The sequence below is a fragment of the Pogona vitticeps genome, chromosome ZW-PAR, assembly GCF_051106095.1.
Source record: "Pogona vitticeps strain Pit_001003342236 chromosome ZW-PAR, PviZW2.1, whole genome shotgun sequence".
In the NCBI taxonomy this organism is placed as follows: Eukaryota; Metazoa; Chordata; class Lepidosauria; order Squamata; family Agamidae; genus Pogona; species Pogona vitticeps.
Genome location: NC_135800.1, coordinates 10,549,606 through 10,575,181, shown reverse-complemented (window position 1 = coordinate 10,575,181; position 25,576 = coordinate 10,549,606). Strand labels below are relative to the sequence as shown.

Below are 25,576 nucleotides of genomic sequence, written 5' to 3'. Positions count from 1 at the left end.
GCTGTCTGGGAGTAGGGGAAGTGTCCTACCTCGAAGGGGCGGTGCGGTGCTTCGGCGTCTGTGCCAAGGGAGACATCCGGCTGGCTTCCGATCCCACGAACCCACTGTCCGTCTCCGGGGACACCATGCGGAGATCCTGCCGCAGAGAGCAGAGGCTGAGCTGAGCATCACGCGTGGGGTGCGGGAGGAGGGCAGCGGAAGGGCTCTGAGGCACCCCGCGTCCTCTTTCATACATACATGTTTGAAGTTGGACTTTCCGGCATCGCCTGATGGTTCTGCACGTGCTCCCGAGGGCACCAGAGGACTCTGTCAAAAAGCACCAGACTTCAGACAACGCAAGTGGTCGGACGGCATTTTGCTCTCCCCTGCCTCGTGTCGCCATCCTAACCTCCCTTCAGGAACTTGGGGCCAGTCCTAAGAGTTATCCACACAACCGCCTTGCAGAGTAGATGAAGCAGACCACCGTCGGGGGGGTGGGTGGGGTTGGAGGGCTTGGTCCAGCTTCAAAGTCCCCAGGGCCAACGGGCAAGATCCCTGCACCCTATCTGAACTCATGCGGTGTCCTCCAAAAATAAATTAATTTTGCCTTGAATAGGGTCATGCCCGGATAAAATATCAGGAAGAAAAACCTTCTCACTGTTAAGAGCAGTACGACAATGGAACCCTTGACTTTGGGAGGAGGTGGTGAGCGCTACAGCGCTGTGGAGGCATTCAAGGGGAATTTAGACAACCATCCGTCAGACCTGCTTTGATTCAAGACTCCTGCCTTGAGCAGGGGAGTTGGACTCTACGGCCTTCGGGCCCCTTCCAACTCTCACGATCTTAGGATTTGACGAAACGTTTTAAAGGAACTTCTGATTTCAGCCTCCAGATGGTGCTATGCTACTAATTCTGACTTTGGGGATGGAATTAAATCGTTTTACTCCCTCACTGCAAATCTCTTCTCCAGGAAAAGCCACGGACGAGGCTGAGATGCCCAGCTTCTGGCTCCCAAATGCTGCCGGACGACAACTCACATGCTGCCTGAGAACGCTAGGAGCTGTAGTCCAACCACATGGACTTGGGGTGGGGGTGGGGCAGATCTTGCCCAAGAACCGGGGGTCCCCAGAGGTTCTTGGACAACCAGCTCCCTCCCAGGAATCCTGACCAGCCCAGCCATGATGTCCACCTGCAGGGTCTCGGGTTCTTTGCCTCGGTCTAAAACGGTCCATGCTGGAAAATCTTGGACCGGAACAGCCGCCTGCACAATCCAGACTGAGGGATCTGTGTTCCAAACAGCCAGAGGTACCTTTCTCTCTGGCCTCTACCAAGGCGGCTGCTGACACTTACCTCTGGCAATGCTGTGTTTGTCTTCCGGAAGGGCTTCTGGGCGATGCTTCCGGAGACAGAGCTCCCTGCAACGCTGGCCATGCTGCTCGGAGGCGAGAGATGTTCGAATTGTCTTCTGGGTGGCCTCTCGGGCGCTAACGCAGAGTTCCTGCTCGTCTCGGCCGACTCTTGAGAAACGGGCACCTCCGTCTGGGCATCCGGCATGGGGTTGACCCGGTAGAACATCCGCTGGGATTTCCTTGGCAAACGCCAAGGAGCATCTCTCGGTTGGGGCTCCCTGTTGGAAATGATAAGGATTAAGGGGCATCATCTCAGATCATTAGGGGTGCCATAGCCTTGTCTGGTCATCTATAGCAGCCTTCGAGCAGAACAACTGTCATGATAAATAAATAAATACTGGATAGTATGCCAACAAAGCCTGGCTGTCTACCTTCAGAGCTGGCCCAAGGGCAGCTCCTGACAAAACGAGAGGGATTCCCATCCTTGTGCTATGGGGGAATTTCCTGTCTGAACAGGAAGTGAGAGGAAGCTAGGCCTAGCTTGGGCTCAAAGCCTTCCAGTTAAGGCCTTTCTCCCAGGTGAGCCTCATCGAGAACTTCCAGAATGAAGAATCACAGGATTTGCAGACCAAAAACATTCAAAAAAAAAAATCTTGCCCCCTAGCCCCTTGCTGGCTGTGAACCGGGAGCCCCCCTGGGTTCTAAAGAGGCGATGGACTTGCAAAGGGGTTTTGAACAAACCCCCTGGGGAAACAGTTCAGATCCGACACGCTGGATGCACGCGGAAGCCTGCTTCTCTGCCACGTGCGTGAACATCGCAGCTGCATTTTCACACAGACTACAAAAGCATCCTTGCCTAGAATTGGCCCTGGGTTTTACTCCGTAAGCGAGGAGACGTGTAAGCCCCTGAGCTGATCCTGCTACAAAAACAATGTCTCCTTAGGCAAACATGTATTAAAAAGGGGGGAAAGTTGAACTTTTGATTCTCTCTCTCTGTCTCTCTCTCTCTCTTTCCTCTAGCCGCCCTGTAAGTTTTCAGTCTGAGCCTTCACTTCCTTCCGGCTGAATTGTTCTCCTCCTCGCCCCTCCCTTGTTCTGGTTCGTCTCTGGCGCCCGTCTTCTGCCCCCACCGTTCCTCCTTCTGCCTCTGACTTGGCCAGCTCTGTCTCTCCAGCAATGGAAGAAACAGCCACGGGGGCGCGAGGGGGGAGGAGGAGAGACCAAAAAAGGGGTTAAAGCAAAAAAGCAACCGAAAAGCTCTTTTGTCCCATTCTGGGAACGGAACGAGCAGATGCAAAGGCGTCTTTGTTGAGTCGAAAATGCAAAGACAGCTTTTTTTTTTTTTTTTAAAGCAAAGGCCTGCTTCTAATTTTAGTCACATCTCTGCAGGCTCACGGCATCCGATCAAGCCAGAGAAGGCTCCGGCCAAAATGTAAAAAACCAGCCCGGTGGTTTAAGACTAGAATGACCGAATTTTCTAGGAGCGAGAGGGCGTGGGAGTCAAATAAGCCCCTCTTATGCTCAACACAGGATTTTCCACTTTAATGCAAATACAGTGGTGCCTCGCTTTATGATTGCCCCGCATTATGACAAATCTGCTTAACGATGATCTTTTTGTGATCGCAATTGCGATCGCAAAACGATGGTCTAAATGAGGGAATTTCGCTTTGCGATGATCGGTTCCCTGCTTCGGGAACTGATTCTTCGCAAAATGATGTTTTTCTAACAGCTGATTGGCGGTTTCAAAATGGCCACCAGGTAATTAAAATGGCTCCCCGCTGTGTTTAGGGATGGATTCCTCGCTATACAGGCAGCGAAAATGGCTGCCGTATGGAGGATCTTTGCTGGACTGTGAGTTTTTACCCCATTGGAACACATTGTACGGGTTTCAATATGTTTCAATTGGTTTTTTTTCCACTTTACGATGTTTTCGTTTAACAGCGATTTTCCTGGAATGGATTATCGTTGTTAAGCGAGGCACCACTGTATTACTTCCTTCTCTGGATTGCTTCTTGCATTTGGAATGTAATACACAGGTTTAATAATAATAATAAGGCTATACACTGAATGGCCTTAATGCAACCAGTTCATCTGAAAAACATACACATCTGGGAGTCCTGGTATCTCAGCAGACTCCCATGGCTCCTAGTTATGCAGATCCCACTGCTCCCACTTCCTTACTCATGCTGACCAGGGCTCCCAAGGAAGTTGCAAAAGAGCATCACGAGTGAGAGGGGGGTTAGAACCTGGGTCCAACTGAGCCAGGTTCAACAGCAGGCACGCTACCAAGCTGATCCACGTGGATGGGGAGAAACAGACGTAGCCGGCAGACCATTCCCTCTCCTGGATGACTCACCTCACGGGCGAGGGTGACCTTTGCGCCCCCTTGTTTTTCAACATGGTCCGGAGAAAGACATCTTTCCTCCTAGCGTCCTCTGCAGGCGACCCGTCCACTCCCTCCAGCGAGAGCTCCCGTCCCTCCGAGGGAAGTTGCTCAAAGCTTAAGGACCCCGGTAAAGACTTGAAACTGCTGTAGCTGCAGAGAAGAGTTACGGGAAATGTAAGCAAACCGCCCTCTGCTGCTTCGTGGTATGATTTGCCGGAGGTGAGTTTTTCGAGGCCTCCCCCTGCCTGCAATTCCTGAGCTCACCCAAAATGAAACCCATAAGCTTTACAAAAGACCTGTTCCTCCCTGATACTGCTCGGGTTGGTTTGCGAGACGTCCTTGTTGTGTTCTGGAGCAAGTACAGTGCCGCGTGGGCAACTAAGATCCATTAACTTTACAAAAGACCTGTACTTGGTGAAGATTGCTCAGACTGGTTTTGCTGGAACATCAGGCGTTTGCAACGCAGACTCTGCAGGGGTGTACAGTATACGACGCTGGTGAGGCTGCATTCAGTGCTGGCGGACACGCACGGTATCTCCCGATAGTCCTTTAAATCCGTAAAGGAAGAACATACACTACAGAGACGACCGTTGACTTACCGGTCCAGGAGGTGACGGAAGTCGTTCTCCACTTGGTGCTGCATGTGCCGGAGGGGTTCGGGTAACCCCTCCCCATCCTCCACAGGCTCATCGCTGATGGAGCTCGCTTCCAGGTCCAACTGGTCTCTGTGGCAGCTGCCCCCTGGAAGGGCGGCCTGGAAAGCAAACAGGGAAGAGTCCTGTGAAAGCTGCGTGGAAAGTTCTACCCGAGGATCCTTTCCTGGATGCTGTCCCGCCCTTGACTCCTTGGCCAGATGTTGGCTGGCATTTACAGAAAGCTCCATCTCAAAATACCCACAGCGTCACCGGTGGGCACACGAGACCTGCAAGATCCATGTGGTGCTCAAAGCTCTTTTTTCACCCACCCGACCGGCCGCCCAGTCCCACCCTGACTTGGAACAACCGCCCCCATGAATACGCCCCTGATCTAGACGCCGTTACGCCGTGTCCCTCATGCAGACATTTTCAAACTGACTCAGCGCCAGGCAGGCGAGGGGACGCTGGGCTTCTTAGCACCTGGAACCAAGGGAAGAAATTGGGGCAAAGCAGGTTCCGGCTAACCCTTAGGGAAGACTTCCTCACGTGAATGCCTACGAGCCATTTCAGCAAGCAGGGTGAATCATCTCGGAAGATGCTGGGCCCTTATTCCCGGGTGCCGTTAAAGAAGCGAGAGCACTTTGAGGGACTGTGGTATCTCCGGGAATCCAAGGGGGTTGGACTAAATGACCTTTAAGGTCCCTTCCAACCAGACAATTCTCTAGCTCCCTTTTTTCTTTCAAACAGGACCGTCTATTGGCAGAAGGAAACAAGGCACAAGGACTAGCAGCAAGTTTGACCTCAGGGTAGGGAGTGTGCCTGTCCGGGACGGGGGCCTGAGGAGACGGTGCTGGTGATCCCGTTGGCCCCCCGGGATCTTGTGCCGGAAAACGGGCGGCGGGTGGAGAGGCTGCTTCAAAGCCGTCCCACGCAGTGGGCGGGTTCCTTGCCGCCTGTTCAATCCTCTCCTTTAGTTCCTCCAACTGCGTTCCCTGACGGAAAATCTCTCCTTCCAGGGCCCTGCAAAACATGAGTAGAGAGAGAAGTGAAGAAAAAGAGGGGGGGCCTCCTCCACCTCATGTGTGGAGGTGCCACACCTCTGTATTTAATATCTTTATGCCCTGCTCTGTGGCCAGAAAGACTCCAAGAAGCGGCTTCCATATGGATGAAGAAGAGGACGCGGAACAATCTCTGTCCCTTTTCAAATCCGCACAGACGCAGCATAAAAGGAAAGGAGGGCGCGGTGGGCAAAGGAAAAGCAAAGTGTAAGGTCTTAATGCTATGAGGCCGAGGTGATGACTAGACTTAACACAATGATGCTACAACGTAAGACAGACATTCTTTGCTCATTGTCTCCCTCCTGTTCCCTTGTGATTCACACTTTTTTGCAAGGTTTCTCTCTCGCCTACGTGTGGGGAATCTAGCTGTCAAAAGAAAACCATGATTCTTGCATTCGGTTTGCTCATGGCTTACTCCCCCCACCCACCCCACCCAGTGTTTTCCTTGCGTTCTGGAAAGAACCACTTGTCACTCAACCGATCTGCGCGTGACATACGTACCGACTGGGATCAAAATCGCCAAGCCCCCTTTCTGGTTCCTGGTCTTTCTGCTGCCGCCGGCAGTGCTCCTCTCGTGCCCGCAGGTACGCCTGTTCGAGCGCATCCTGGGCTCCCTTTAATTGGGCCAAGCCCTACAAGAAGACATTGGGGTTGGACCGGGGCGGGGGGCAGAACGCTCATGCACGCCCAACCCACCCATCGGGGCCAGCTCAAAGCAGAATGGACTGATTGCGTGTCAGGACAAAGCACCCTGAGTTTACAGATGGGTTGGCGTCCGGAACTCAAATGGCTTCAACCGCCCAGCTTTAGCTCTCAGACATTTCCCAGGTTTCCCCCCCTTTTGCAGGATCTTATCCTATTTCCCAGTTTCATGTAGAATAATGCAGAAAAACAAAGACGTTCCAATGGTTCTGGAGTTCCAAACATGGGCTTCACAAATCCAACCAGACGGAATCCCCCCATCCGTGTTGGCAACCTGGACACTTTCTCGCAAGTGCCAAACTGGCCTACGAAACCAAACTGGGAGGCGCACAAAGCCGCCCTGATTTCTGCTCTCAAACCCCAGGGGACTGGTGGGGAAAACGCCTTCGTCCTGCGGTGGATTTTCCCAGTTATTTTTTCCAACCCGCCTTGGGACGTCCTTCGTAGACAGCCCAGGCAAGGAGAGAGGCAAACGTCTTGAGTGTTCTTTACAGTGCTGTTAAAATAGGCTTAAGATCAGCCTTTCTCCTTGATCTACTCATTTTAGGCACCTCCAGAAAGGATCCTCGAAGGATGGGAACTCACGCCTGCCTTTTGGAACGGCTCCGTTCCAGAGAGTCTACCAAACTCGGCTTTCTCCTGAAAGCATGGCTCAGCCCATCAAATTCTGTCTGTTGCAAGTTTATTTTTTATTTTATTCATTTAATTTTTTTTCACCCTGCCTTCCGCCTTACGACATGATGACCCCCAGGCCACTTACATCATTAAAAGTCAATATTGAAAGCTTTAAAAAAAAGTATGTCTACAGATACTAAAAAGAATCAAATCAATGCCGCTGTAAAAGACTATAAACAGAAACAACACCGAAACACATTCAAAGCAGCAGGGTATAAGAATCCCTTTGGAAACCCCACTCAGGTAGTTGGTCACTGGGGGAAAGCTTGCCTTGAAGAGAAAGGTCTTTGCCTGCTTGCAGAAGGACAGCCAAGAGGGGGACACCCTCCAGTGGGAGGGAGTTCCAGAGTCTCTGGGAGCAGCGACAGAGAAGGCCCTCTCCTGTGTCCCCATCAGATGCGCCTGTGAAGGTGGTGGGACTGAGAGAAACCCCTCTCCTGATGGTCTTAATCCCCGGGCAGGCTCATAGAGGGAGATGCAATATTTTAGGTAGCTTAGACTTTATAGGTTAAAGCCAGCACTTTTATGAGTCCTAGCTAATTCTTCAAGAGCTTTGCCTGGTTGAAAGGGAAGTTCTCCCTAGTGAATAATATTCCTTCTGTTGCCGCTGTTAAGGCCGGGAACGCAGTCAAAACAGGGACACCCACGTCCACTGGAGGAGCATCATTGGGGCACCCCACGACCGCAGGAGTGCAGTCAACCCCCACCCCCTTTCTCCAGAAACTCTCCAGCCAGGAGTAGGGCCTGGCCCATCGTTGTGCGACAGATTCCCTCTCGCACGGAGTGGGGAAAGGAGAACCCACGCCAGCACCTTTCGCCCAGCACTGTTGAGGGCAACTTGGCCACGATAAGCACGAGACGTCTAAAGAGACCAGGAAGGGCATTCAAGGGAACCATAAAGCAAAAGTCTGCGGTACCTTGAGCTGGTCCTGAGGTGCCAGCCTCCCGGCGCGAATTAACTCTTCCAAGGACTCCACCTAAAACGACACACACACACACAGCACCCTTCATCAGCCGTGGTTCTCCCAAGGCGAGGAACCCCCATAGACTCGCAAGAGGCACGCACACACAGTTTGTTCTGAGAGCCGCCTCCTCCTGCCCGCCACAATGGTGCTCATTGAAACACCCGCACTAATTGGGTCCCATCCTCAATCAGCAGCCCAACAAGCCCTGCGGACCACACCGAACGGATGGACGGACAGACCGGGAGTTGATTAAATGAAGAACTTCTCCTTAGTTGCACCAGCGCCAGGCCAGCGTCTCTCCCCCCCCCCCCCACGGGTCAGATTGCCAAATTCAACAGCAGCCCCTGTTATACAAATGTCAACTGGTGTGTGTGTGTGTGTGTGTGTGTGTGTGTGTGTGTGTGTGTGTTCCTGAAACTTGAGAACCTTCAACTTCGGCCAAAAAGCCCCCCCCCCCAATGATGTACATTCTTTGTAAACAACACAACTGTAAGCATTTCCGCGAACTTGGATTAGACAGAGGCAAACTGCCTTCACGCCTCTTTTGTTTTCATAGATTAATTTTGCCCGTCTCTATTTAACGATCTTCTCAGACACGGTATACTCGTTAGAGACAGCCCCTCGTCCTCTCATGACTTCCCGTTTTTGGACTGACGTACTTATTACTTCACTTCGACCTCCAAATTAAAGACCATGTTGAGAATATTCTATTTTATTGTTACTTGGAGTGTTGTTCGCTGCCCAGAGTAGACTTTGGTCTAGATGGGCGGGGTATTCAATGAATGAATGAATGAATGAATGAATGAATGAATGAATGAATGAATGAATGAATGAATCAATCAATCAATCAATCAATCAATCAATCAATATGTTAAATTCCAGGAAGTAACAAGAAAGATTACTCTGCTGAAATTGTCTGCAGAAGTGGGGCATCGAGGAAAGCTCAAGTTAAATGACAGCAGCTTGTCTTTTAAGGTGCCACAACATTTCTGCCTTCTTTATTTTTTTTCTTTTCGTTTTTGTGTTCTTTTTGCCTGACGTGCTGGCAAAACCAAAGTGACACGGCTGCCTCTTCTAAAACTTCAATGGAAACAGTGGCGTTTTCACGCCATCGGGGATGCATTCGCGCTTCGGCCGTTCGTTGCACGAAGCGCAGCATCAAAATAACGCTAAAGCAGTGGGAAACCCAGATGTTCCTGGACTGCAACTCCCAGAAGCCTTCGCCCCTAGCTCTGTTGGGCAGGGCTTCTGGGAGTTGTAGTCCAAGAACACCTGGTTGCCCCAAGGTCAGGAACTGTGGGGCTAAAGTGAGGCTTCTCTCCCTCCCCATGCTGAAGGCCATCTCAAACATGACCTTAAAGTCCTGAAATCTGCAGGAAATTCAATGAAAATCTGACCTTCGTTCCATTCCCATTGGCTACGACCTCCACATAATTCACTTGCCTGCTTCCGGAATTTGCTCGCCTGAGCAGCCAATGCCCAAGTCAACTCTTCTCCGGAGAAAGGTTTTTCCGGGGAGGGGACGTCCTCCTCTCCACGGGCACCGGTGTCTTCGGGATCAAGGAGAGAAGCGGAGTCTCCTTGCGGTCCAGAAAACCCTGGAAAGGAAACAGATTCCATCCCCGCTCATCAAAAATCTCTGCTTTTGTACAGTGGTGCCTCGCTAGACAGTTACCCCGCATGACAGTTTTTTCGCTAGACATTGACTTTTTGTGATCGCTATAGCGATTCGCAAAACAGTGATTCCTATGGGGGAATTTCGCTGGACAATGTCTGGTCCCTGCTTCACAAACCGATTTTTGCTAGATGACGATTTTGACAGCTCCCTCCGCGCTCGCTAAACGGGTGTTTTCGGGACCTAAGCTTCACAAGACAGCTATTTAAACAGCTGATTAGCGGTTTGCAAAACGGCTTTCCTATGGCCGATCTTCGCTAGACAACGACGATTCTTCCCCATTGGAACGCATTAAACAGGTTTCAATGCATTCCAATGGGGAAAAGCTTTTCGCTAGACAATGATTTCGTTAAAAAACAGTGATTTCAGTGGAACGGATTATCATCGTCTAGTGAGGCATCACTGTATTAGATCACCAAAACTAGCAAGGGTTTCTCCCTTGAGAGAAAACCAGGGAATCAGATTTCCTTTGTGTCACGAACCTAGGACTGAGTTCCAGGTCACTTCAATTCAGCATATTGAAGCTGCTAGGTTTCCTCCTGCGAGTTTTAGCCAGCCAGCCAGCCAGCCGAGCCCTTTGGCAAGATCCTCAGTAATTCTGCTTCCTTCTCTGTATTTTCGTTTCTTTCTCCACAACCTCCAGGATTTTGTGGCGAATGAGCACCCTGGATCCTCACTGCACTCTCTGTGGGGGGTTGACGGGGGGGATCTACTTAGGGGAGGGGTGGGCAAGTTTCCAGAAACAACACACACCCTCTTTGCTGTTGGAACTCCTTTTCTTGGATTTTTTAAATAAAAAGTGTCGTCTGGACATCATGCCTGAATTTTGGGGGTGGGACTCTTACTGGTCACTGAACCGTTTGGTGGGAAACATGGCAAAACGGCCCACCCTCCGATGTGCCCTAGAAGACCATGGGGGTTCCTCGCACCTTTAAGGAACCATTTTGAAAAAATAGAATGCAAGGGAAACAAAAACTTGGAAAATTGCCTCCCTACCCTCTCTGGGTGGGCCAAGGAAAATCTGGGGGCAACTGAAAAAAAAAACCCAGATGTGGTGGGAAGACTGGGTGGGGCAGTTGCTCTTATGGGTTTGTCCTGGTTCAGTGGAGCTTCCTTGGAAAAGAGCACCACTTCTTAAAGAGAGAAGGAGGCAGATATCAAGGACTCACCTGGGTTCACAGCAACATCCGGGGCTGGTCCCGGCTTCCCCATGATCTCAGCTGCCCGGATTTTAGGGATGCTGAAGGTCATGACCTTGGAGGGGTGCGACACCGTCCCCATCTGCACCTCGTGGCTAGGCTTTGGAGGGTCGGCGTAGAGGCGGACCTAGACGAGTCGGAAATAAGGCAAGGGGGCGTTCGGCGTGGCTCATCCCGGCACCGCTGGCGGGAAAGCACGCTCTGAAGGCCAGCTGGCGTGGGCAGCCGGGAAGGCTGTGGGACGGGCTTCGCCAAGAGTTCGGAAATGTTACTTTTGGGGACCATGAACTCCCACGACCTCAGATGGGATGGGGGGATTGGGGGGGCTGGAATTCACAAACGAACCCCGAAGAGCTGGGCCCCTCGGTAATGCCCCCGCTCTCCCGGCGGCACCACCCGCAAGTGCAGCAGGATTCGGCTCTTGGCGACAACCCTCCCACAGATAACCTTGGCGGGAGCATGGGACTTTAACCGCCTCTCTCTCTCTCTCTCTCTCTCTCTCTCTCTCTCTCTCTCTCTCTCCTGCTCAGTCCAACGTGCCCAGAAACTGGCATCGTTGAGGTGGGGAGAAGACCAGGCGGTCCACCCACCAACCTCCCCGTTGCCCGTTTAAGTAGATGGGAACGTCCAGGAATAAACGGCTGCCAACCCCAACGGTTTTCCACCTGGGGCTGATCCTTCCCTCCATCTCGTGGTAGGGCCAGACCTCCGGAGATGGTCGAGGGATGAGAAGCACCAAGTTGCTAATGGACTGAATGAGGAGATAGGTAACAACCCCCTTCAACCAATAACTTAGGAATAGCAAGTTACAGGCCGCGCACATCCCCGTAGCACAGGGAGAAGTCAATCGAATGGATCTGGAGACCAGTGAATGCTCTGAAGCTGCGTTTGAGTTCACATCTCTCATAGCTCAGAGGCTTAGGCATTGCATTCAATTCCCCCCTGGGCTTCCCCGTCAGGGGTGGGACTTGATGATCTACTGGATCCCTTCTTGCTCTGAAGTTCTCAGATGATAGAACTGATGGGTTTAGGGTCTCTGGCTGCCGAGCCAGCGGTTGGGAGTTCAATTCCCCTACTGGAGCCTCTTTGACAGGGGCTGGACTGGATGACCCCGGGGGTCCCTTCCAGCTCTGCCGTTCTAAGATGATCTTCCTTCTGTCTTTTTTTTGGGGGGGGGGCTCCTTTTGCTTCTCTGTCGTTGTAGAAGAGACAGGAAAAGGCGGCCTGGGGAAGGGAGGGGGGAGCGCCTGCTGAGACACGGAATCGCTCTCATCTTGACAAGAGTGTTCTCACTCCCCTCGCCACCACTTCCTGTCAAAGCCCAAGCCCCGTGAGTCACTATAACAAGCAGGAACTCGTAACCCAAGCGAGTGTGCTAACGCGAGGGGAGAAAACAAATGAAGAACAGGACGGTTCCCCTTTTCTCTTTCAAACTTCTATCCAGAGCGCCAGAACTTTCTCAACTAAGATGGTTTAAGGGAAACTACGGGGGTCAACCTCCTGCCTCGGTACTGTCTAAGCCTACAGATCTCACACAAAGAAATGCCTGCTCTGTACCAAGCAACCCCCTGCCAGCAGAAATCTAGCCTGGCTAGGAGAGGGCTGGTTGAACATCCTTGAAGGGCTGGCTTTTTTAGTTGCGGGGAATCTTTCTGGCGTGGGTGAGGGTTCTGTCCTCAGCAGGAAAGAGCCGGGATGATGGGGGCTGGAATCTCGACGTCTAGAGCTTCTCTTCCCCAAGTCAGAGACTCAGCGTTAACATGTCAGAAACGGTCTCATACAAAGGCCAACGGCCGCCAGAGGCCCTTCGTCCAGCTGGCTAAGGTCACCTCCGGAGTCAGAGCTGGGGGACTCGCTGGGACTGCTCAATGGAGATTCCCCCCCCCCGCACCAACTTGGGAAAGGCTAGTGGACCCCAGTTGCCAGGGCTTGAACCCATAGCTTGTCTAGACACAAAACGTCTGCTTCGGCTCTGAACGGCGGCCCCGAAGAACCACCGCCCGGACCAAAAAGTTCTCCATCACACAGACATGAGCGTGGCCCAACAAGGCATCCGTGGAAGAGGGGAAGGTACCCCGGGGAAGAACACCCTGAGGGCCACCTACCTTTGCACCCAATCGTAGGCGGTCGATGGTATTCTCCGCTTCTGCGTACTTGGTCAGCAGCTTGCGATAGTCCTCCTACAGTGGGAGGCGAGAACAAAACCGTGATTGAGGGCGAGGAAGAGAATGAGGGTTCCTGAAGTTCCTCCTGCTTTTCCAAACCACATTCTCTTCCTCTACCAAAAACAAGAACACAATGAGACCACATCCTGAGAGGGAAAGTTCCCTTTTTCAGGTATTCTCAGCTAAAATCCAGGGACTCCTGCACCTTCTTTTACCTCCCAAGCAGCAGAAATGACTGCAGGGGGGCTTCTGATCTCGTCAGAAACTGGAGGGGTGGCCCACAGGGGTGCAGGCAGCCCCTGAACATCTCAGAGACACCTGGTCATGGTTTAGGCTCACAGGCTGGCCACGTGCCACGGAAATGGGCGACGGCGTGGATCTCGCGCGTCCGCACTGCGTTCCGGAGGGACGTTACCTGAAGCTGACAGACCAGCTCTGTGGCTTGCCGTGGGGATTTCAGCTCCTCTGGAATCACAGAGACTGCAGCGCTTGGGTATTTCGGGAGGGGCCCCTCCCCGCTGCTCAGCAACACCTCCCGGACAATCTCGGCAGGAGACTTGAAGACGACCGGCTTCCCCGAATCCTTGGACTTGGCCGGGAGGGTCTTTCCACGGGGCGGGTGGTAGCCTTGGGGGTCCTTGGGAAAGCGGACGCGAGGTTCCACCTTGGACAGATCAGGGAGGGGATAGTTGAGCTGCCCACGGCCGTAGGGCACGGAGTCGCTCCCGGCCAGGGGCGAACGGCGCGCTCGGATCGAGTCGCTCGACCCGAGCTCTCCGGCTTTTCTCCGGAACGGAGTCCTCTGAGGGCTGAGGGACCTCGACTGCCGTCCGAATCTGGCCGGAAGCCCGCGCTGAACGTCGGCTTGCGGCTTGCGTGCTCTTTCTGGTGGACGGTGGTCCGGTGTCTTCTTCAGGGCCCGAGAATCTTCCGTTGCCTCGCTCGCATCCCGATGCTTCTCCTTGGGCATCGCTGGGGTTTGAGGGTCCTGGACTGTGATGCTGGTGGCCATTTTGAGGCCGTTCCCTTGAGGATGGGCCAAGTTCTCCATCCAGGAGTCTCCCGGGAACGCCTCAGAATCCATGGTGGGAGAATTCTGGAAGTCTTCTAAGGAGAGGCGGCCCAACGGGCTGCAACTCCATTGTACAGAACCCGCCAGAGAAGGGGGCCCGTAACCCTCTGGGCTCGTCCCAGATTCAGAGGAGAATCCTCTCTCTTCAACAAACTCCTGGCTGTCACCTTCTCGGCCCCGGGTTCCAATCACAGCTGTTTTGAAGCAGGGACGCTCTGGAGGAGATCCGGAAGGAGAAGACGTGAGGTTGGAATTCTCTGATAAAAATTCTTCCTCCTCACCCTCCGAGTTAAAGCTGTAGGGTTTGTCATGTTTATATAAAGCCAGAGGATCTTCCATCGGTTCAGGGCTGGGGCTGAAATCTGAATGGCACCGGCCCTCGTAGGACAGCTCCGGATGGGGCTCACCCTCGCTGCCGTCGTCCCACGCCTCTTCCGGCTTCTCGTGTTCCTCAAAACTGCCTTCATGTGGGTGCCAGTGAGAAACCGAACCTAGGCTTTCTATGTTTTCATCATCCTTGACACGTTCTGTAAAAAACAGCAAGGTGTTTTTTTAAAAAAATTATCTTCACTGATTTGTGTTCCTCTTTGTATCAAATAGCAAAAGGAAGTCTGCCAGACAGTTTATCCATGCTGGATCCACTGTGTCGTTCTTCCTCCAGAAGCAGGACTTTTGCAAAGCTAACAGCTCTTAATGGCCTGCTCCAAACCAAACTGCTTTCAAATACTTTGCATAACACCAGCAAGAGTTTGCAAGAATACCCCGGCCAGAATCTGGCTGCTCTTGGAGCTAAGCTCAGAGGGAGAAGCAAATTTGGGGTGGGGTGGGGAGCGAAACAAGATCAAAGTCCTTGTTAAGCAAAAAAGCTCTACTTAAAATTCTCCAGAAAAGAGAACTTATAAACTTTTCTAGAGAAACTCATGAAGCACCTAGAAAACATTACTTCCTACACCACTACAGTAACTTTAAACCTAACCAGTACAAGACCTTTCAAATGTCAGGGGTAGCAACCTCACTACCCCCAAAAAAGTAACTATACATAACTAGTGTGTTGTTTCCAAGTTAAGTCATAGCTACTGGTTAATATGCGTTGTTTCTGTTGGGTGGAAATCTTACCAATTGGCTCTCAGAGAGACAAAACCTTGAGGGTCTGTAAACTCCTGTCCCATGTAAATCCTTCTCAGCCTGAAAACCAGACTCCCTGGTTCTATGCAAAACCTCCCAAAGGCTCCCGCCAGGGTTCAGTTCAGCGCGAAAGCTCCTTCGCTCCTTGACGCGGTTCCCTTCCACCACTGGGTGTAGATAAGGACGGAAGCAGCCCCATGGGTCAGAGGAGGGATCTCGGGGGGGGGGGCGGCGGCGAAATCAAGGGCTCGGATCACTCGCTTTACTCACCAGAGAGCAGATTTGCAGGGTCAGCCTCCCCTAGGCGTTCAAGGTCCTGAGTCTCGTTGAGGTCGTAGCCCAGTTCATTCTCTTCTTGGTCATCCTCCAGCCTTTCAAGACGTCCAACGTCCTCCAGCATCTCCTCGGAGGAGTCTGAGATGTTCCACCGATCCATCCGTCTCCCGGCCCGTCTCTCTCTGGTCTGAGATGGACGGCCCTCCGGCTCGTCTTCCTCCTCCCTTCCCTCCTCTTCTTCCTCCTCTCCGGGGTGCTGCCACCTTCCCACACCTGCCGAGGTGGCCATTTCCAACAAGGTGGCCAACACCGTGCCACGGTGCTGGAACAACTTCCCAGGTGGGGTGGGCCAATATATATATATTTCAAAGAAACTGGGAAGGACGGTTCACTTGTGCCTTTTCATCCCGCAAAAAGCTGAAGAGAGGGGGGACTGGAAAGGGCAGCGGTAAGCCGAGGGGAAAGTAGGTCACATCAAAGCTCTATGGAGTCCTTCCACGCATCCTGCCCCCAGGCGAACAGAAGGGGAGACAAAAGAGAGAGAGAGAGTTAAATGGCTATCAGAGAAGCTCCAGACCAAACCACTTTCCACCCCATCAAAATCTCTCAGGACTGAAGGATGGGACATTGAGCAGAAGACAAGCCCATTCAACCATGAGTGAGTTTCCATCAAGCCAGTGAGGAACAGGAAAACAGATCCTTTTCCCACGAAAATCCTCATCTCCGAAAGTGTGGCGCGTGGTTGAAGCCAGCCCTAAAACCCAAGGGGGCTTCCACCTTTTACCGGACCATCACACGATGAAAAGCAGGCCAGCGGTCCCTCGCGGTCACCCGACCTGAAGGAAGACTTCGCTGTGGGGTCGTAAGCAGCCCCTTTTGGGCACCCGGGGCAAGCGCCGTCAGCTCCCACGGTCTCCACCCGTGAAGCTTGGGTGCGAGACCCCCGTGGAAAAGGAGGAAGGGAACATGGAGGGGCTCCCCCAAAGAAAACAAAGAGAAAGTTCAGGCCTTCAGAAAGGAAGGGAAGCGAAAAGACGGTGGGAGGCAGTTCTATTTATTTCCCTAATATGTATTCCGTAGGAGATTCCCCTCCCTATTTTGGGGTTCTCTACATTCGGCATCCCAGGGACACAGCGCCAGTGGCCCTACTCTGCTTATAACACCTTTTTTGCTGGCCAAAAAGCTTGTCCGTTTTTAATATTTCCATGGCCCCAAAAAAGCACAGCACACACTCTCTTTTTTTGGATTTTTGTACAAAGCCCGTATAACGCTCCCCCCACCTTTGAAACTGGCCCTTTCCTCCCAGGACCAGCAGCTGAGGCACTGAGGATTTCTCTAGAGCAGCCTCCTCCAAACCACCCTCTCCTCTGTAGGGCTGGACTACAAACCCCATCGCCCCAACCCCAGGATCAATGGCGGCGTGGGTTGAGATGATGGGAATTGCAATCCAAGACACCCAGAGTTTCAACACCCATTAATCTTCAGGCAGCCCAGCCAGTGGCCATGCTGGCAGTGGATGATGGGAGATGTAATCCAACATGTTTAGAAGGTGTCAGAGGGCAGAGGGCTAGCAACAGAACTGGGGCAAAACATGGAAAGAAATTTAGCCAATTCATTTGAAGTAAACATCCCTAAATATGTTTCTCCAGATTTCACCGGGACAGCTTGACGTTGTAAACCTTAATTTCACAAGAGACCAATGGGAGACCAATTCATTCAACTCATATTTTGAAGGGAATCATTTAGAGCTTTAAAAAATGAAAAACAGAGAGAAACCGAAATTTGTCCATATTAAGTCTGAATCCTTATTCCTTCCACGGGCTATGAATGTGATTGTCACTCATTTATCCATCACCCTATGAGAGGCTGATGAGCCCTCCCAGACATGAGGTGGTGGTGCTCAAGAGGCAGTACGAGAGAGTGGTTAAAATATTTGACAAAGGCCAGGAAGAGCTGGATTCAAATCCATCCGCAGGCATCAATCTCCCTGGTGAGCTTGGGACAGGCTCAACCGAGCCCACCTTTGCAGGGTTAACTGTTTAGATAAATGTGGGGAAACCCTGTAGCCTGTCCTTAAGCCCTTGGAGGTCAGTTACTGTATTTTTCTGTGTATAAGACTATACATCTATCTAAAATCTTTAGACTAAAAATTGAGGGTGGTCTTAAACATGGAATTACTGAGGAGAGAACAAAGTGGAGGGGAAAGCAGGGATCAAAGCGATTCTGCAGCACTTTTGTCCCTTTCCCCCTATATTTGCTAAGTAGATTTCTACTTAGATTTCTTAATTCTGGATTAGAAAAATGGGGGGTGTCTTATACATGGGGGCATCTTATACACGGAAAAATATGGTAATTTATGAATTACATGCCATTCCCATCTTTCCTCTGATTAGCTTAAGGCAGCTCTCCTCCTCTCTGTTTTTATCTGCACAACACCCCTGCGAGATATGGCAGGCTACTAGCGCCAGTCACCTGGAGAGTTTCCCAGCTCAGAGAGAATGTCAATCTGGATCTCTCATATCTGAGACACTCTAACCACTACACCACACTGTCAGCTAAAAACAAAAACAAACAACCATTCAATCCAACCAAGGGGGCAGAAATGATGAACCGGCTTCTCCAGCAAGCTGCCAAGATCAACATGTACGATAGTTCCCTTTTTGGGGGGGGAGCCCAGCTGACAGGAACTCCCTCTCGTGCTCCATGCAGCTGGAGTCACGGAGAAACCCCTGCCTGTCTCCACTCGTACCAGGGAGAGAGAGGGAGGGAGGGAGGCAGCTGCCAGATGCAGTACACGCAGTCCTCTCTCGTCCAGGCAAACGGCCTTAAAAAGGGGGGGGGGGGAGGTTGCAAAGAGAGGCTTCCTTTTGATCCTGCAAGAGAGAAACTCCATACAAGACACGTCTCACGGATCGGATTTGGGGACACCCTTTGGAAGCCTTCGGATTACAAGTGCGCACCCAGACACAGCCCGGGTGCAAAGCCCCCTTCCAACCTCCCCCCACCCACCCACCCACCCACCAGGACGACTTCCTAAAAACAGTAGTTTGCTATTTAAGCCGTTGGTGTGAAAACATATTCAAAAACTCACGGTACGATGGACTTCCTTTCTTTTCTGCCTCCCCTTTGGCCCGTCAGAGGGACCCCAGAAAGACTGTGCGGGCGCTCAGCAAAAAGCATCCTTCAAAGAGAAAAGGCTGGAGGGAAAGCATGGTGCCCCCACTTGCCCCTCGCCCCAGTAAAAGCACCCCAGTTTGGCTGGAGTGGAATTCCCGGCTGTTTTCTGCAGGCAGGCAAATAAAACCCTCTCCGTTCCCTCCATTGCTCAGGGAGCCCTGGGAGAATGTGGTCCTTTCTTTCTTCTATGGCTCTCTGCAGAATTCGGCATCAATTTCCCCCTCATTTAAGTAAACCCCGTTCCTGCCAACAACCCCATCTTCCGTCCCTCCCTGCCTCACCCCAAAGCGCCAGCCCTGGGATTCACGCTTTCTTTTCCCTTCAATTTCCCCGAAAACCACCACCACTGCTTTCACAGGGGACAGAAGATTGTTTGTTTGTTTTTAGAGGCTGCCTTTCTTGTGACAAGATGGCTCAGAAGAGACATTTAACAACACACGGCCCTCCCTTTCCCCATAGAACAACTGAATAAGGGGGGTTTTTTGCCTCGTTTCCTCCGATTTCTTTTTAAAGATCCATCTGGCCCTCCCCTAATTTCGCAGGAGCCGCCTGACAAGGCCACAGAAGGGTTGAAAGACTCTCCGGGTTTTCGTCCAAACTGTTGGTTATTTTTGCTGCCCGAAACTCAGGCATCCGGAAAGACAGTCCGGACCGACTCCTTGCATCAAGAAGCAGGCGGGAAAAGGTCAGGATCCGCCACGCAGTCAAGCAAAAAAGTAGCAGGTAAGATCACTCAAACTCTCCTCTCTCACCAACCTTCTCTCTATGGGTCAATTTCAGATGATTACCTGGCACAGGTTGACTCTGGAACGGTGAGCATCCTCTCTGACGTCCAGCGTGGCGCTTCTCCTATCGCCGTGGCAACCCCGAACTAACACAAAAATCCAAAGCAGCCATTCGTCCTCGGGCTGCACAGCCAGGTTTGGTGGGCACGCTAAGGAGGAAGAGGGCGTCTGATCCGGAGAAGAAGGAAAGCAGGAAACACGCCAGAAAGGGAGAGAAAACAGGGACAGGGTGAGCATGCACCAAATGCTTTCACTGCCGTTTAAAACCCTTCCCAGCAATTCGACAGGACGCCAGAAAGAAAAATCTCCCCAAGACGGCCATGCTCCAGCCACCAGACAGAAAGGAAAAAGCCTTCAGGTGGCTTCATGAACAACCCCCTTGTAAGGTAGGTGCAGACGGATGACCACCCTGCTCTGCCAGCAAAGCAGTTCGAGCCCACCGTCCTCCTCCCTGGCGCAGGCGGGTCGAAGGCTTCTTCGGCTGCTTCTGTCTGTTGTGCTGATGACACCCTCGGTTTTGTGACGATGCTCGGGGTTGGAGACACAAAAACGGAAGCAGCCTGTGGGTGGGTGGGTGGGGAGCGGAAGGAGGAAAGTGGCGCAAGAAGCCTGTGGCTGCTGAAAAACATTTTGGAGGGTTGCTGAGGGAGGCCACCAGCCTTCCGAAAACACCCCTCTTCATTGACATACAGTGCATTTTGGTTGCTAAGCCTCACACACCTCCTGCAGCAACACGTTTCCAAAAGCACCAAACCGCTTGATAAAACTCTGTATTCACCACTTACATTAGCACCAGTCTGTACATTTATTGGGCTTTGCGGCCACCAGCCTTCCTCCAACCCCCCCGGGGGTTGGCCACTACAGTCCCTACAAAGTCCCGGTGGCACTGTCCACGATCAGTAATGACGGGTGTTGTTGTGAAAAATATTTAAAGCAGAGGTGGCTCCCAAACCATATACGACTACACCTCACTTAAGAATTCCAAAAGATTTGCTTTAGATGCTAAATACAGAGGTACAGTGAGTGCAGCAGGACAGGCTGACGGATCAAAAAGATGTGCACAACCCATCACGTGCTTCAAATCTGTGAAAGCCTACGCTTCCAACGGATGTTTCTCTTAGCCCTTAGTTGGAAGTCTCCTTCCCCCAAATTCCAATCCGTTATGCCCAATCCTGCCCTCCACAGGTGGGCCACAGGTGGCTTTCCACACAGGCATACAGCAAGCGCAGCAGGACCGGCTCTTTGGCCTGAAAGAGGCAAACAACCCATTGCATGCTTCTGGATCTAGATGGCTCGTCTCGTTAGCCTTGGCCAACATTCTCAACAAGGCAGGTTTCTGGGAGGGAAATCTAGGAAGCAGCCTTCTGCTGCTCCGGCAAATTCCTGCTACTTCGTGGCCTCCCGTTGTTTTAAAAACAAAACCCAATGCAAAGGTCCAGATGCTTACTGTCTGTGCTTCGAGGCTGCTCTGCAGCTGTTTTAAGTTAAAAACAACCTTCCAAAAAAGAAAAAAAAGAAAAAAAAGAAAAAAGGGACATGCGGATAACTTAGAAATCTGTTCTGTAGTCTTATCTGTGGGACCGCCCCTCTCCCTCCATATTCTCCACCCGAGAAGCAGCTGATCTTTCTCTCTGTTTACAACTTCTCCGGTTGTGGACAGTGGTCAGAAAGCTACCCCATGTGACAGGCAGCGCGTATTAAAAAACAAAACACATTTTTTTTCCGAAACAAAAACACCACCTAGTTAAAAAAGGGAGAGTAAGCTTTTCCAAATCAGCCTCCTGGAAGGTTTAGATGTCCAGGAAAAAAGCTGAAGGAGTCTGAAGGGGCACGCGCCTACACGGCATGAACTCCAACGAATCTTTTGGAATTCCTGAGTCCATCACTCCCAGAATCCACTAGCCATTTGGGGATGTGTGTGTTGGATTATGGAAACTGTAGTCCAAAAGTTTAATTCCCTCCCTGCCACTGGAGGATGCTCCCCTGTCCTGTTCCAGGGCATCAAAACCTTTAAAAAAAATTCCACATATCTTGCTCCGTTTTCATCACCTGTGCATTTGGGGAAAGCGCGGCGGGTCACCCTGTTAGCAGCCGAGCCCCTGCTTTGCATGCCGCTGTTTCTAGGTTTGAGCCCTACAATCCGCAGAAAGCATCCTCTCTCCAAGACCCTGAATAAACACCGCTGCTGAATTGTCAATTCCGGGGCAGAGGGACCACCGAACTAATTTAACCCTTTGTTCCTCCACCACGAGGACTGGCGCCTTTATTGTTTTAGGCGAAGAACCACAGCGTGGGCTTGGAATGGGGATCATCTCAGGTAGCGTCCTGGCATCGCCGTGCAAGGCCAGAAAAGGATTAAGAGTGGAAATCCAGATGCCGCCCCCCCCCGGTCAAAATGCTGCTCGCTGTTGAAGGGGTGGAGGACACATTTGCCTCCCTGCAGGAGACACCGTGGGCTGCTTTGCTGCTCCTTAAAACAGGGGACCCAGCTCGCAGCGGGCCAGAAGCGGCCCCCTGACCCCCTCAGACATCTCACTCGTGACCAGGGAAGCGTCTGTCTGCCTCTTTCCAGTCACGGTGAGCTGAATGTGAAAGAGTCACGCAAATCACAGGGCCTGCGCTGGAAAAAAAGAACGGTGCTCGTATTGCTCTAAAGGTACACCCGTTTATTTACATAACCGTCTATGGATCTGCTGCTAATGCGCCCAATGCTTCAGGGCTGCTTATGTAAGGGTGAGGATGCCATAGCGCTCATTTCGAGCATCAGGAGGTATTCTCTGGCCCTCGGGGTGCTCAGAATTTGCTCAGCCGCCTCCTTAACTCTTCTACCGTCTCCTCCCCGTGCCCCACGAACGGTAGTAATAAGACCCAAGAGGCGAGGCCTGGGAGGGAATGATGGGACTTGTAGTCCAACACACCTGGGAGGGAGCAGGGGTGGGGTAAACGCCTGGCTTGGGCACAGATTAAGTCACCCTGTTTTCACAGCAGCTGCACCACAAAAGGAAAAGACAGACCAAAACAAGCTGGACCAAAGAGGTGGGAAAACCGTTCTGAATTCTAGAGGGACCGAGGAAGCTGAGCGAGACACTCGGTCCCATCAAGCTTAGTACAGTGATGCCTCGCTTAGCGATGTTAATCCGTGCAGCAAAAATCACTGCTAACCGAAAACATCACTAAGCGATCTTAAAAATCCCACAGAAACACAAAGCCTGTGTAATGCGTTCCTATGGGCTTGAAAACTAACCTTAAGCGAAAATCCTCCATTGCAGCAGCCATTTTTGGTGCCTCTAAAGCGAGGCAACACAGTAGGCGGCCATTTTGTTTACCCGGCAGCCATTTTGGAACCGCCGATCAGCTGTTAAAAAATCATTGCTTTGCGATGATCGGTAAGCGAAACAGGGTACCGATCATTGCAAAGCAATTTTTCCCCATAGGGAACATCGCAAAGCGATCGCAAAAAAATTGTCGGTATGCGATTTCATCGCTAAATGGAGTGCCCGTTAAGCGAGGCACCACTGTATTACCAACTCTTAACTGGCAGCAGCGACTCTCCTTTCCTAGCCCTATCTGGCCGTCTCTGGTGGTCCCTCCTACCCAAGCCCAACTCTGCTGAGCCTCCAAAACCGGACACGACCCGGCGTGCTCAGGTCTGGGTGTCGGCACGGAGCTCCCAAGGAGACCAGAACTGAAAAACGAGAACTGGAAGAGGAAGTGGAGCAAACCTACATCGAGGCAGGGAAAGTGGAATGGAAAGAGGAAGAGGGGTAACATCCAGAAAGAGCTGGAGGATCAAGAGAACATGGACGCTGGAAAGAGTCCCCAGGGAACTTATCACAAGAGTGTCGTCAGCGCTGGTACGACCTTCTCCAAATCTCTTGACGATAAAGGACCGTAAACCCGTAATTCTGCAATCAAGACAACCTGGAATTCGTTCACATGTGAATCTGAATCAGCTTCCCCGACGTCACGGTGATGGTCTCATTGCCCTCTGAAAACCAAGTTTTCATGTCTCCCGGCTTCTGAGGCCCTCCTCAAGTTGTTTTGGACCCGAGCCCCCAGAAGCCTTGCCTCCCACGGCTGATCATCGAGGATGCTGGGAATTGTAATCCCAAACTGGAAGAGCCAAGGCTGAGCATGGGCTTCCTCGTCCTTCTAAATCTGCTTGGGAGTCTTTGGACAGAGTAGCCCAGCCTCTCCCAAAGGATGGCCCCTCCATGGGCGGAATCCTCCGCTGCCTGGCTGTACTCATTCAGCACGATGGGAGTTTTAGTCCACCATGTCTCAAAATGGTGGCTTTGGCTCAAGGGACCCCCCTCGATGGCAAACACCCCTCCAATCAGGACCCTCCTAAACACCATGGATACAGAGTGCCGCTCATTCTCACACAAAACCCAATGGATTCAGCCCGCATTTTCAACCCGACAGGGAAGACCAAGGGAAGGCGCATGGAGAGAACATCATCTGCCTATTATGGAGCTACTAAGCACACAACACAATTAGAGGAGCTCATGTAACGCTCGGACTAAAAGCCGGACATGGTTCACCATGCCCCATCGAGGTTACTCAGAATTAAACCCAAACTAACTTCATACAGGCTATCCAAGCTGCTGAATCTCCTGTTAGGAGATACGGCCCAGCCTCTGGGAAAAGCTGCTGTCATTTCGGACTAAAAACCAGAACGTGTCCATTGCCCCTTTCTTCCCCATGAACTTCCTCGGCTTCCCCTGGTTCAGAGACAGATCGCCAGCGTCACCCAGGAAAGCGGCCCGGCGCCATTCCCAGCAAAGTCTCGAAAAGTCTTCAGCCCGAAATCCTGGAGGAGTGCGGCTGCTCCTCAGCGCTGGCCCAGATCCTGCACCAGGGAGCGAGAGTCTCGCTCGCGCAAGAGGCAGCTTTCCCTTGCGAGCGTGCAACTCTGAGCCTCAGCGGGAGCGAAGAAGGGCTGCACAAGAAGAAAACGTGGAAGGATCTGTCTCGAAAAGTGGGACTCAAACATTGTGTGTATTAATAGAATAAAACCAACCTTCAACCCTGAAAAAGTGGCCTCAACGCAGTGGTTAAAACGCTGTACTGCAGCTAAAAACTGTGCTCACGACCTGGGGTTCAAATCCCAGGTAGCCGGCTCAAGGTTGACTCAGCCTTCCATCCTTCCGAGGTCGGTAAAATGAGTACCCAGCTTGCTGGGGGGGGGGGGCAATGTGTAGCCTGTATAATTAAAAATTGTAAACCGCCCGGAGAGTGCTTGTAGCGCTATGGGGCGGTATATAAGTCCAATAAATAAATAAATAAATAAATAAATAAATAAATAAATAAATAAATAAATAAATAAATAAATAAATAAATAAATAAAAGATCGGCTACTAGCATAAAAGTATATGAAACTATTTTTTTCTTTCTTTAATTTCTCCTAGTTTTATTTTGTATTCATTTTTACTTTCAAAAATATTTTTCATGTGTATCAACATATATTTTAATATTATTCCCTCCCCCATTTAGGTTATTGGTCTGCTTCATTACCAAGCTGTATCTAATGACTGGTATTTGCTTTTAATTTATTTTTATAATTATTTTATTATGGTATTTTTCATTGCGCTTTTATTGAAGGCACATGTTTTCATATTAATTCCTCAGCTTTTAAAAATCCATGGTGTCTGTTTGATGGAAATTTAAAGCAAATAGCATGCTGATTATCTGCCAACCCATAGCATTTAAAACATTATCTGGGCAGTTTACAGTTTAATTATGCAGGCTACAAATCCCGCCCCCCCACAAGCTGGGTATTCAATTCACTGACCTGGGAAGGGTGGAAGGGTGAGTGAACCTTGAGCCGGTCAGGATGGAACCCCAGGACGTGAGCAGAGTTTTGGCTGCAGTACCGCAGTTTAACCACTGCAACACGAGACTCAAGTTTATATACAGTATTAGTTACTGTACATGCTTTAATTTAACAATGTATATTCTGATGCTTGCAGATTCTCTTTTAAACTTTTAAATTGGACTGCACTCTTCTCAGTTTGAGCCACCTTGGGTTCCCTTATGGGGAGAAAGACAGCCTATGAAGAAAACAAATAAAATAAACAATTGGAATGTAGATTTTAATCACCTTGACAGGCACGACAGTGCAGTCCCACTTTTCAAGAGACCTCCTGGCTTATTTTACGCTTCCGCCACCCTTAACTCCTGTGGCGCCCAAACAGCATCTTTGCTATGTATTTTATTTACCGTATTTGTCAGTGTATAAGACGACTGGGCGCATAAGACGACCCCCCAACATTTCCACTCAAAATATAGAGGTTGTTATATACTCGCCGTATAAGACTACCCCCTCTTCCGCACACCTTCCACACACCAAA

General features: G+C 51.2%; 1 protein-coding gene across 1 annotated transcript in view; it reads right to left on the bottom strand.

Moving 5' to 3' along the window:
• The window catches only part of AKNA (AT-hook transcription factor), a 34,232-nt gene extending 14,496 nt beyond the window's left edge, over positions 1-19,736 (bottom strand). The window contains exons 1-15 of the mRNA XM_078382857.1: positions 19,227-19,736; positions 15,256-15,765; positions 13,204-14,387; positions 12,729-12,803; positions 10,594-10,750; positions 9,193-9,347; positions 7,702-7,761; positions 5,909-6,039; positions 4,921-5,369; positions 4,608-4,636; positions 4,314-4,468; positions 3,685-3,864; positions 1,330-1,606; positions 238-306; positions 30-136 (exon numbers count right to left, since the gene is read on the bottom strand). Of these exons, the coding sequence (XP_078238983.1) occupies positions 30-136; positions 238-306; positions 1,330-1,606; positions 3,685-3,864; positions 4,314-4,468; positions 4,608-4,636; positions 4,921-5,369; positions 5,909-6,039; positions 7,702-7,761; positions 9,193-9,347; positions 10,594-10,750; positions 12,729-12,803; positions 13,204-14,387; positions 15,256-15,550 (3,323 nt within the window). The 5' untranslated portion in view covers positions 15,551-15,765; positions 19,227-19,736. The remainder of the gene's footprint in view (positions 1-29; positions 137-237; positions 307-1,329; positions 1,607-3,684; positions 3,865-4,313; positions 4,469-4,607; positions 4,637-4,920; positions 5,370-5,908; positions 6,040-7,701; positions 7,762-9,192; positions 9,348-10,593; positions 10,751-12,728; positions 12,804-13,203; positions 14,388-15,255; positions 15,766-19,226) is intronic.
• Between the last annotated feature and the right edge of the window lie 5,840 nt (positions 19,737-25,576).